This window comes from Amphiprion ocellaris, chromosome 14, assembly GCF_022539595.1.
Source record: "Amphiprion ocellaris isolate individual 3 ecotype Okinawa chromosome 14, ASM2253959v1, whole genome shotgun sequence".
NCBI lineage: Eukaryota > Metazoa > Chordata > Actinopteri > Pomacentridae > Amphiprion > Amphiprion ocellaris.
In genome coordinates this window covers 19,583,931-19,596,082 of record NC_072779.1, presented here as the reverse complement: position 1 = coordinate 19,596,082, position 12,152 = coordinate 19,583,931, and the positions used below count along the sequence as shown (strand labels likewise).

General features: G+C 41.1%; 1 protein-coding gene across 4 annotated transcripts in view; it reads right to left on the bottom strand.

The window, feature by feature from the left end:
* The window catches only part of abr (ABR activator of RhoGEF and GTPase), a 169,369-nt gene that overhangs the window by 90,974 nt on the left and 66,243 nt on the right, over positions 1–12,152 (bottom strand). For 3 of the 4 annotated variants that reach the window (XM_035951041.2, XM_023276341.3, XM_023276342.3), the window contains exons 2-3: positions 10,764–10,945; positions 1,016–1,114 (exon numbers count right to left, since the gene is read on the bottom strand). In XM_035951041.2, coding sequence (XP_035806934.1) covers positions 1,016–1,114; positions 10,764–10,945 — 281 coding nt within the window. Of the gene's footprint in view, positions 1–1,015; positions 1,115–4,892; positions 5,123–10,763; positions 10,946–12,152 lie in introns of those variants that run through there. The other variant, XM_023276343.3, reaches the window with a different exon arrangement.

Genomic DNA, 12,152 nt, shown 5'->3' with positions numbered 1-12,152 from the left:
ACAATTTTAAAGTTTGATTGTTGCTTTTTATTGTTCTGTTGTTGCTCTCTTACCTCCAGTGGTAAAAAGGTGCTCTAGAAATAGCAATAAATTTACAATGATAATAATGATATAATTATTATCATTATCAATCTTACTATCATTCATATTATATCACACCATCTTATTACTACTGCAGCGGATTTTTTTTTTGTCTTTTCTATGAGTTACCTCCTTAGATGTTAATAACTGACTGCGGTTTGCCATTGCACCAGGTATAAGCTTAAATATATCCTCACCAGTCGTCCTAGATTTAGTCAAACACCATATTCGGTCACACAGAGAAATAGCACAAATTCTGTCTGCAAATCCTGGGCTTGTCTGTAATTTTATGAGTGTAAACAAAAACCTGCCGAATGTGAAAAATGCTAAGAAGCAAAAACACAAGTGTGATCACACTGTGTATTTTAGAGTTTCTCTCAATGACAGAGGAAGTGGAGGAGGACTCTGCGCTGGACTAGTTGTATAATGACTTGTCATGTCGTCACCGGGGCCTGAAATGGACGGAACTGAGAGTCAGACCAGATTTCTGCCAACATTAGTAATTTGTTGATCACACTGACTGACTACTAAGTAAAGCTTCTTGTGGTATATTGGTGGATGTTTTGTACATTAACTGCTGTGTGACTGAACGGTTAGAGACTGTAGCTTAATGTTGTATATGATGTCAAACTGACAGCATGTCAGTGGAAGGTATGGCTGACAGCGGCAGGATATGACATAGTGGCTTAACATGGGGAAGCACGTTGGGTTAGTGCTTCAGGAAGCTGCTATGACTGTGGTCCTGCTCTCAGTATGACCGTCAACCACCAATAATGTTCACACAGGCCTGCACCAACGAGCACAACTGCAGCACTGCAACCAGAGATGGCTACTTGTTTCTTTTGTGTGTGTGTGTGTGTGTGTGTGTGTGTGTGTGTGTGTGTGTGTTTTTTTTTTTTTTGTCTCTGTGTGTGTGGAAATATGCGTGTCTCACCAGTAGCAGGGCCTCCAGTTGGTTAATGTAGATCTCCTCACTGGCCAGGAAACCAGACAGCACCAGTTTCTTCATCTCCAGCCCTTTCTCTATGTCTCCCTGCAGGAGAAAACAAACCTGACTGTAATAAGCATGTAGATATACGTTTCACAAACATCAACACACACACGCACACACACAATAAAAATCCTTTGCTAACATATTTATATCCAGGGTTCAGTCCTAACCACATTAGAGTACTATGAGTTAAGCACATTTCCTGGATGATGCCACTGCAGTTGCCACATCAGCTAAACATGACATTAATACACACACGTTCTAAGTGCACAGGAATGCACAGCAACTGTACACGGGGAGTGTTTACTAATCTGAAAACATCTAAATGGCTTGCTTCCTCTATGGAAAGTCTTATTCCTACTGCTTCCAGGCATCTGCTGTATTTTGAATTCAATATCAAGGAAGTCGTCGCCCTGTTTGAGAAACATGAAACGAGAGCAAAACAAGACACATTCGTATTTTTATGCACATATTTTGAAGAAAATAACCATTAGAACGAAAATATTTAAGCATGAAAGAAAGATTCTTTGAATATATAGCAACAGTTTAGCTGGTTCTATTGAAATAATCACTGAAAAAAATACAGGTTTTCTATGATTTGTGTGTAAAAAATAAAGCACATCACAGGGAAATTGTTGGATTTCTGATCCTCTTTGCCCTGGTGCCTGCTGATAAATGGTGGGACACTTGAACAACACAATGGAAAATTTGCTCTTTCAATTATTTGTTTAACAAAATTATCAATAGACTTATTATTTGTCTGTGCAAAGAGTAAGTAGACCTATGAATTCAGACTCTGGTATTGCCGCCTTTGGCAGAAATAACTTCCTGCAAATTCTTTGCATAATTGTTCACCACACCACATTGGCTTTGCTGAAATTTTTGACCACACTTCCATTAAAAATTCCTTCACTTGCAAAATGTTTGAGGGTTTTCTCACATACAGTCGATTTTAAATACCCTCACAGCACTTCGATGGGATTTTCTAGGCTATTCTGTAACAGTTCATTTCTCCTTTTTGAGCCATTCCTTGGTGGATATTCTAGTGTGCTTAGGATCATTATCCTGTTGAAAGGTTCTCTTCTGGTTCAACTGTCTGACAGATGGCCCTGCATTATTGAAGCACTCTTTGATACTGTACAGAACTCACAGCTGAATCAAGTTGGAGACTTCTTTTAGCATCAATGCTCTGCTCTTGGGCTGAACTTGCAATGGCGGCAGGTGATGGACAAATTGTCATTTCAATCCATCCATCATGTGCCACTTATCCATAGTCAGGTCATGGTGGCAGCGGCTCAACAGGACATTCTGAATGTCCGTCTTGCTAGCAATGTTTTCCAGTTACTTCTGGAGGTGGTCCCAAGGCATTCCCACACCAGATAAATATGAAATCACTCCAGCATGTTCTGGGTCTACACTGTGGACCTCATCCCAGTTCATCATAGAAAACCATCAAAAACGGTACCCAGGAGGAACCTGAACGAGTTGCGTGATACATGTCAGCTGGTAGCAGCTGCTTGAGATTTAGTTTCAAAAATGATCAAATGTTTGCTTGTTGTAATGAGTAAAAACTACTCTCTTACTTTTTCACAAGACTATATATTTGTTTCCCTGTTTATCCCTATCCATGGCAGTGTGAATCTTTTCCCAGCATGCACTGAGCAGATGAAAGTAGACACTTCAAAAGCCAATCACAGGGCTGTCACAGAGACAAAGACATCAAGTTCTACATGTCCAATCTACCTGATGTATCTGTTAATGACTGCTCTTCATAATATGCTTGAGTAAACACCCACCAGGCCATACAAACATCCTTCTTGTATTTAGTCTGCAAGGTAGTAATAAAATACATAACAAAACACCATGTGAAGGTGAATGTGTTAATTGACACATATCCAATACATTATTGTATTTACATTATGATTTACACTCTGAAAGGTAAGAATGGTGTTAATATAATGTGATCTACACCAGCCAGCCCATGCCAATTTATTCATAAAGCATATTTTAAAAAGTTGTTGATCAAAACAATTGATGTGTGAAAGCTACGAAAGCTCATTCACAGCTTCCCGCTTAATAAAACTGCAAATCTGAATTGTACTTCCCTCACAAAGCAACTGTTAAACATTCACTCTTTGCCCTGTGTGCTGAAGAAACATATGTCCATAGTCAAACAGCAATAAACCAGAGAAAGTGACATGTCAATAAGTGTTGCATATACTTTAAGGGTGGCCAAAGACCAGCTATGAGAGCAGAAAGGAAGATTAATTATTAACACAGGCAGGTCCTTACAATGATATCAGCACACTGGCACTGTCTGATAAGACAAGGAAGGAGCCATGACCTCATCGTTTTAACCCAATCAGGACTGACATCCACCTGCTGACACTGATGTTATCCCTCAAGATAGAAGGTCTACTGTATAATGGGGTACAGTATTTACAGTATGTGTATATTATAGCAATATACTCTAAAAATTTTAATTCAAAGACTATTAGGAATTACTTCTGGGGAACAGCTGACATTTCAGAGAAACTACTACGTTCCAATTATTTACCTAAAAAATACACAACATATAGTAGAAGTATTAAACTTTTACAACAATGTTTAGATGATTTCAAAGAGCCTATTTCAATTCACATATCAAAACACTGCGATATTCACCGCCTTGATGCTTCATCTCACTCTGACTGGCAGTTTTCACAGGTAACAGTGAGACAAAAGAAAAACCAGGATTGACATTTTTCAGAAATGACCTGTCAAACGGTTTTCAGGGAGGGAAATTGTTCAGATCTTCACATTTCTGCCAGGTTGCATGTACATTTTTACTTCAGCACATTGATAGAGGATTGAGCCTCTTAGGTACAACTTTGCAGTGTGTTTTAATGCTGGTATTCCTTGAAAGAAACTAAAGCCTCACTCAAAATGAGTCACACTTTTGAAACTGAAAGATGCATCTTTGATATGCGAGCCATGCTGCTCCTGCTCACCATTTATTTTAAGCACCACAAGCATACAAAACATCTCTGGGACAAGTCACTGTGTTCTGACTGAAATTACATCCCAGAGGTACTTCTAACAATTTTTAATAGCTCTTTCTTTGCTCGAGATGGGACGCCAGATCCCCCATAGGTGCCCCAACCCTTGCCTAAACAACAAAGTGTTGGAGACATGCTCAGCTCACTCTTTCAGTAACAAATATGTCACAGCAAGACGAAAAAAAAGGAGACAGGAAAAAGAATATTTTCCCTCAGCTGTACAAAGAGCCTCTGTGTGGTGAGAGGGCAAGATGAGAAATACATGAGCGGTGAAAGGATTTTTTCCACAGCAACCTGCTCCTGTGAGTGGACTTCTATATGAGGTTTACAGAAAAGCACTGCATGCTTTCCTAGTGTGCCCTCTGGTCTCATTCTGTGTGATAACAGACCTGATATCATTAGTGACCAGCAACAGTGTAAAGCAGCCCAGCTCCCTGTCAGCACATCTACTGGGAGGAGCGCACACAAACAAACACACAAAGACAGAAGTTAGCCTGAGAAACAGAAAGCAGACGTCTTTAACGAGCAGCAGCGTGAAGAGACATGTGCTGCCGCCTCATCAGGCCTCGCTGACACACCAATGGCTGTCACACACACTTTTACAGCACAGATGGCTCATGGAGCAGCAGAGTGGCGCCACATCACACCAGGACTCCAAGCAGGATTTTCCACTGTGCTATGTATAGCAAAGCCTGCTCAGAGTGTTAGCATTGCAAAAGTGCAGATATGTGCACATGTGTGTGTGTTTTTCCTGCATCCAGCCGTCCAGCCCCCTGCCTCACCTTGAACTGTCTATGTATCGGAGTGATGGGCTCCAGCTCCCCATCTCCATATTCAAACACCTCCTCATCCTCCTCCAGGACCCTGTCCAAGTAGCACAGCGCCTCCTCCTCTTCCTCCTCCATGGTTCTTTCTTTCCTTCCCTTTCTTTCACCTCCTCCTCTCCTCTTTCTGGCTCCAAATTCCCTTCTTCAGGGCCTGCCTGGACACATCAGTGTTTTCCCCTCAGAGCAAGTCGTCTGGACGCCGAGAGAGAGAAAGAGAGAGGACCCCGCCTACACAACCCCACCCCCTTCCTCTGCTGGGCTTCCTGGTGTTTGTGTGTGCAAGCCACTGATCCACCTCGGTCGATGAGGTCTGCCCTCTCCTCTACATCTGCCCCTCCCCTCACAAATAATGCTATCCAGCCACTTCCTTGATGGCTACACAAGCCATTTCTTTCTGTGCTTCAGTGGAAGAGCCAGTGTGCTTCATTTTCTTCATTTCTTCTTTAATTCTTTCTTCCGTTCTGTTCAGGCTAAAGCCACTTCCTCATCAAACAAACATACGGTTTCCCTCTTTCTCGCATCACTGCCTGTTAGAGAGTTGATTTCTCTCTCCTCCTCTCTGGCAATTGTCTCTATTGATCTGCTTAGAGTCTTGGATGCTGAATTGGGACCAGCTAATGTGCTGCTAGCGCGGCTGATTCCAATTATAGGCCACATAGTTCACTGGCTGCATAGTTAGAGGCGTTTCAAAGGCAGAGCATGAAGATAGTGTTAAAAAAGGTGCTTGTGTGCACCAAGAAGTGCCAGACAATCAATAACCCTGGTGACTAGAAATTAAATTAAACTAAAAAATATGCATCAGTCAAGCTTAACGTGATGCTTTCATTTTGTGTGTTTTTATGAATGAACACAGTTCACTTACTATGACCTCTCACCTGATCCCCTGATCCCCCCTGATCACCTGACCCCCACCGCTGCTCTACAGTGCAAACCTCTCTCTTGCTTTTCTTCATACCCAATTTCTCTGGATGTCTGGCTCAGGCGATAGTTGTGCGAGTTGTGTGGGCTGTGTAAACAGGCATATGTTGTGAAATCTAGGCTATTTTTTCAAGTTTGTAACCTCCTAGCCTACATTATGTAGGTCACACTTATTTTACAAGCCAAGGACATGGAAGAGTGTTGGGACGATTAAATGGTAGTAAATTTAGGCTTGTGGCTTAGATTTCTGGGTCAGCACCACTGCAAGCCATTAATATGGGCAGTAAAGGTCATGAAAGAACAGGACATAGGAAAGAAAACAATGTTAGACTCATGGCAGGACACAGCGGAACAAGTAGCAAATACAAGTATTAAAAACAAAAACATACAACACCCTCTATCCTTAGACTGTCCAGTTGAATAAGGAAAAACTCATTAAAGATGGCGAAAAAAGAGCAAAGACTCCTTAAACAACGCAGGTGGGTGTACTAAAATACCAAAACAGTCAGTATTTAACTCTTAATTATGTAACTTTTCATACATCATGCTGCACATGGGCACCTTAGCATGGAGGTGTCAGCATTCTCATGTTAACAGATGAAAGGCGCGTGAAAACGCAGCAGAAAGAAAGGAAGACTTAACAAGGGAGTAAGGAGGGAAGCAGAAAGACCTTTAGCGTCCATGACGCAGCAGCATCAATGCTTAGTACTTTAGAAACACTCTTCCACAGAATCTGCTCTGACTCAACTTGTTAAGAAAGAATGGGCATCTATGCAACCTTTGTACCAACCAGACATTACAAAGCAGCTTTTCCTCAAATTTGAATATGCTGGAACTCATAAATAGAAAACAGGAATGGTGGCCTGTGAAAAAGTCTCAGAAATACATGAACTTGAACTTAGATCTTTATTGATTCATTAGGATTTGTAAGGCAAGTCGAGAGCTGTCCCTTCAAGTCAACCAATGAAAAATCAACCATCAAAAACGGTGTACTTTGCTTACTGTATAGAGGAGACACCAAGAGCACTAAAAATCTAGATTATCACCTTTAAATGTACACATGGCACATTTTCTGTTCAATGATAATTTATGTTCTTTTAAGTAAGTTACAAACCCCTGGATTTTATTAGGTCATGTTCAAACTTTCTGCACCTTCAAATCATATCACACATCATCACTCTCTACTGGAACAGGGCAACACAAATGCACTAGTCGTAAACACTAAAATGTGATTAAAATCTACAAATATGCAAGCAATGAAGGTTTCCTTAAGGTGGAATTAAAATGGGCCCTAATAAAACCCCTATGAGCTCAAACCAGCAGGCGTTTTTAACTGTTAGTGTACCCTGCAAATCAAACATAGTCAAAAAGTAGTTTAAAATTTGTGTTTGCTCCACCTAAAAGTCTTTTTTCCAACATATTTATTTCATTTTGAAGAGAAACGTAAGGCTCCCCGGATTCACTGTATTTAAATTTGACTAATGATTTGGCCTGCATTTGCTTTTTATGGCAGATTGCATTGTTAAAGATACAAATTCTCATTAACATGATTCCATTCCTGTGCTCCATCCTCTAGCAACAGGTCCCTGAACTAAACTGTTATTACATTTTCAATGGTTCTACACATGAAAATATTGGGCCTGCCTCGTCTGTTCTTACCCCAGCTTGCCACTAGATGGAGACACATTTTCATTTACATGAGCTGACCTGAGCCCAGAGTGACTCACAATCAACATAGCAGAGTAACAGGATTAATAATTCATAAATTCCCTCTATTACAATAAGACCAACAATCAAGGCCACTGTGTATTTACAACATTGTGATTACACAGTGATAAAGCTCAGAATCAAGATAAAAACAGGGAAAATGAGAGAGATGGCAGACAGTTTTAAATAAATAGTGAGGATGATGGGAAAATTCATAAAGATGTCAAAAGTGAGAAGACTTTTTCTATGTAGATTATTATTCTCAACGTGTATAACGGAGAAACAGCATAATTCTCTACAGCTATGAAAGTGTAAAATCACACAGACAGAAATCCGATGCTGCAGTTTTCACTAAGGGTTTTTATATTGTGCATAACAGCTGCTGTGATGGATGTCAAAGCCTGCTAGCCTCTCTCTCTCTTTCTGAGAGTGTCAGAGTGAGTGTGGGGGTCAGTTCAGGTCAGGGTCAACATGACTCCCACTGAGCCTCCACGGGGTGCTGCAGCACCCACTCAGACGCTGGTGGTCACACAGGGGACACAGTGACGGTCATACAAACACATGCAAAGCCCCTAGGCATGAAAAGAGCCCTGCTGACCTCCAACCTACTGACCTGGAGGACAGACCGACTACATGACAGGCACTCAAATATGCAGACAAACACATTGGGGAATCATTCAGCATCTTCATAAAAGTAGCATATACTGGAACTCTATGTCAGAAGTGCATACAACAATAATGATGAATTGTATTCCCACTTCATGAGAGGTTTTGCATCAGCTGTTCCAAGAGCCTGGGGTTTGCTAGGACTCAAGCGTTGAGATCCACAGAAAACAGCAAGTGTTTCATCTTCCCTGCAGCATCAGCAGCAGCTCATTTAAAATAACCAGAGAAGAAATGGCTTTTCTTCTTCACTTACTGCTGTGAAGGAACAAATGCAAGACTCTTTGCTTCCAATTTTTAAATTTTACACCGCAGATGTGAAGTAATGAACTGAAAATCCACCATAGGACGACTCTGAACACAGACTGAGTAGCAAATCATGTTGAATGACCACTTCTCAAAAGCATCAAAGTTTCAAACATCAGCAACTCTGAGGATAAATATAGTCCTCAAATGCACTCCATTTACACTCAGACTGGCAGACTGTTGCTGGTGGCGTCAAGCCCATCTGGGTCAGTGGTCATTTCCTGCTGCTGTGAATGCACCACCTGCAGTGCACTGCAGGCAATCCAGCTATTGTGGCTAATCGTTAACAATTACAGTGGGTCAGGATCCGGCGGCCAACTCCAGGAAATGATGATCAGCAGACCAGAAATAAAAGACATGATCCTGGAGTAAAATCATGCCAGGTGTAGCTCCTACTGCTGTTAACAAGGAGGAAAGCTGGCTTAAGATTATCAGCCTTTATTATATCATACTTCAGAATGTTGGGGCGTAAATTTCAATGCCTGGTAAGAGGATTTCATTTCAAACACACCATTCAGCTGTTTTCAGAGTAATATATTTACAGAACAGTGAACACGTAGTTAAGTTACATGATCATCATATGGTAATGTAGTCAAATATGGACTGTTCTATAGACTGGACAAACACACTCTCTATGGCTGTAGATCAAACCCCTAAAAACTCATCCATGCCCACCAAAATTACATGTTTAGAAGTTTTTCATGAAAATAATCCCTTCTCTGCATCATTTCTTCTTTTAGAATCCATCCATCCATTATCGATACACCACTAAATCCTCATTAGGGTCACGAGGGGCTGGAGTCTACCCCAGCTGACTTAGAGTGAAGGCAGGGGACACCCTGGATTAGTCATCAGTCTATCACAGGGCTACACACAGAGACTAACAATCACTCACACATTCACACCTACGGACAATTTAGAATCACCAATTAACCTCAGCATGTTTTTGGACTGTGGGAGGAAGCTGGAGAACCTGGAGAAAACCCATGAATACACAGGGAGAAGACGCAAACTCCATGCAGAAAGATCCCAGGCCGGGATGCAAACCGGGGATTTTCTATCTGCAGGCAACGGTGCTAACCACCGAGCCACTGTAAAGCCTTCCTTTAGAATATGCAGATCTATTTTTACCCTCCTACACCACATTTTTAAGGTGGAAATGCTCAGTCTTGGCACTGACTGGTTATTTTGCTCATGATGTGTCCAGCAAATAAAAAACATCATATGGACATACAGTATTAACTAGATAAAAATTAAACTTTCATCCCCTTAACTTTAAGTTTGTCTCAAAACAATAGCTATGTACACACCCATAGGAATTTTCTGGTCTCTGTAATTGTTTCTTTGGTTGGTATAAAATTCTCTCTTTGTGTTACTACTGTATTCCTACACTGTCCAGGCAAACATAAAAATATAATTTTGGAATTAAAATACCAAATTTGGTGGATACCTTCTTGATTTTACTGAATTCCTAAACTTTACAATGTATTTTGGCACAGAAATTGACTTGTGTTGAAATTAATTCTCTGAACTTTGTCCCCCATCATTCACTCTGCACTGGTTATCTGCAGGACCAGTACAAACAACAGAAATAATCACAGCGACCAACAATTCGTTCACAGTCCAAAGGGGCATGTGAGTATTGTATAGAATACACATACAAAAATTATGAAGCGGTGCTTTAAAAGAATCTTCAACGTCTGATATTTAAGAAAAGCAAGCATAATGTGACACTGGACATAAGTGTTTTTGCATGAAACCAGGAAATGCTCTCATGTGCAAAACACTGAACTTTCCAGGAACACTTACTGACGCAGTCAATACACAACTGTACCAAGCAATAATAACGTAACACTGACCGATACGTATACAAATACATTTGGTAATCAAATCACCACTGACATTTTTCAAGCTACTTAATGTTTCTTTTTAAATAATAATGAACTCAAATCAACAGCATTCTTTAAATAAAGATGCTGTTACTAATAAACTGGTTAGAGTCGATCAGCTAAAACCTACTAAACTATTTCTTGGCCTTACAGGATTTGTACATCTTCTACTTAAGGAGGAGAATCAGTCATCTAGTGTATAATCACAATTGGAAACATCTCTTCCTCCTCCCATCTGTCATATTATTCTGCTGTCCAATTATATGAAGTTCTGTGTACAAGTGGAAGCGAGGACGACTGCCACTAAATTCCTGCCTGTGTGCTTGTGTGTGTATGTTCTTACCCCAGGCGGCAGGCCCTCTGGTGGTGTGGGGGACACCGCTTCTCCATCGGGCCCTTGGGGTGCGCACAGCTGGGGCGACATGGTGGGCGATTCATCTATATAGGGCAGCGTCTCAGAGCCATCCTGGGACTTGCCGTCCTCTGTTCCATCCCCCTCGTAGCCATCTGTGTTATAGTTGAAGTCTGGGAGGAGAGTGAGGAAGACAGGCAGCGAGGGAGAGGAAGAGATGAAAAGAAAAAAAGAGAGAGACAGATCTCGGTAAGCATTTGACCACAAAGAACAAGGCCATCTCTCCAGTGACTCACAGGCATAACTCTACAACCATTTAGGACAAGCCAGTATATCCCCAATGCCATTTTCCTAGTACTGAGCCTATCTATTACACACTAATATTTCTGTTAGCTGTGCGGGGATTCATGTGAAATACCTTGAACCGTGACAGATAAAAATATGTTATACAGGCTGTATTGTAAAAGCAAAGGTGCTCCAGATATGACAAAAACATAAGGACAAAGGGTGCGATGAAAGCTGAGATTTCTGGTGACAATTCAAACTGTATGTGGGATGGAATTTTACACAATCACAGGCTCACATGCGACTGCAGTAGCTGGTGTAAAGCTGAATGGCATCAACCAGTTAAAAAGCCTGGTATGGCGAAAAGATACAGTTCATTAAGCAGCCCCTATGTTTAGGATGCTTCCAAGCAGGTAATTCTTCATTTTATTTTCCAAATTCAAGTAAAAATTGGCGTCTGTGGTGCTTTGTGAGGAAAGTGCAGATGAATTTAATTTTAAAATGTACGTCTGATTGTTGAAAGAGGGCTCTAAGCCAGATTTGTACAAATCCAAAAAGGAGATGGAAATCAGATTTGAACACAACAATGGAGGAACAGCTCTGGTCCAATCTGTGCCAAGACAGTCTGTTTGCCACTACTAAAGCAAGGTGCAGACTAGAAACTCTCCCATCGACTATTCCTACTCTACATTGTCTAAAATGTGTTGCTGATGTGAGGTGGGCTCTGTCCTGTACTGCACATGATCTTGTATCAAACTGACATTTCAGTATGGCCTCTGTGACACCTTGAAGATCATATTTTCCATTTACATCCAGCCAGTGGCACAAAACACCTCAGATGTTTACTGTAAGTATGACGTACAAGACTTAATCTCTCCTTAGCAAAGAGGTTTAGTTAAGGGTGTTGCACCTGACATTAAGGAAAAATGTTAATGCATTTCTTGCATTCAGAAATTGCAGTAAAACTCTACAGTTTTTATGAAGTTTGTTTGTTTGGACTAACGCTCCATCTCTTATAAGATCTCTCTTTAAACCAGGGGTGCGAAACCTACGGCCCGTGGGCCTAAACCGGCCTGGCAGAGGGTCCAGTCTGGC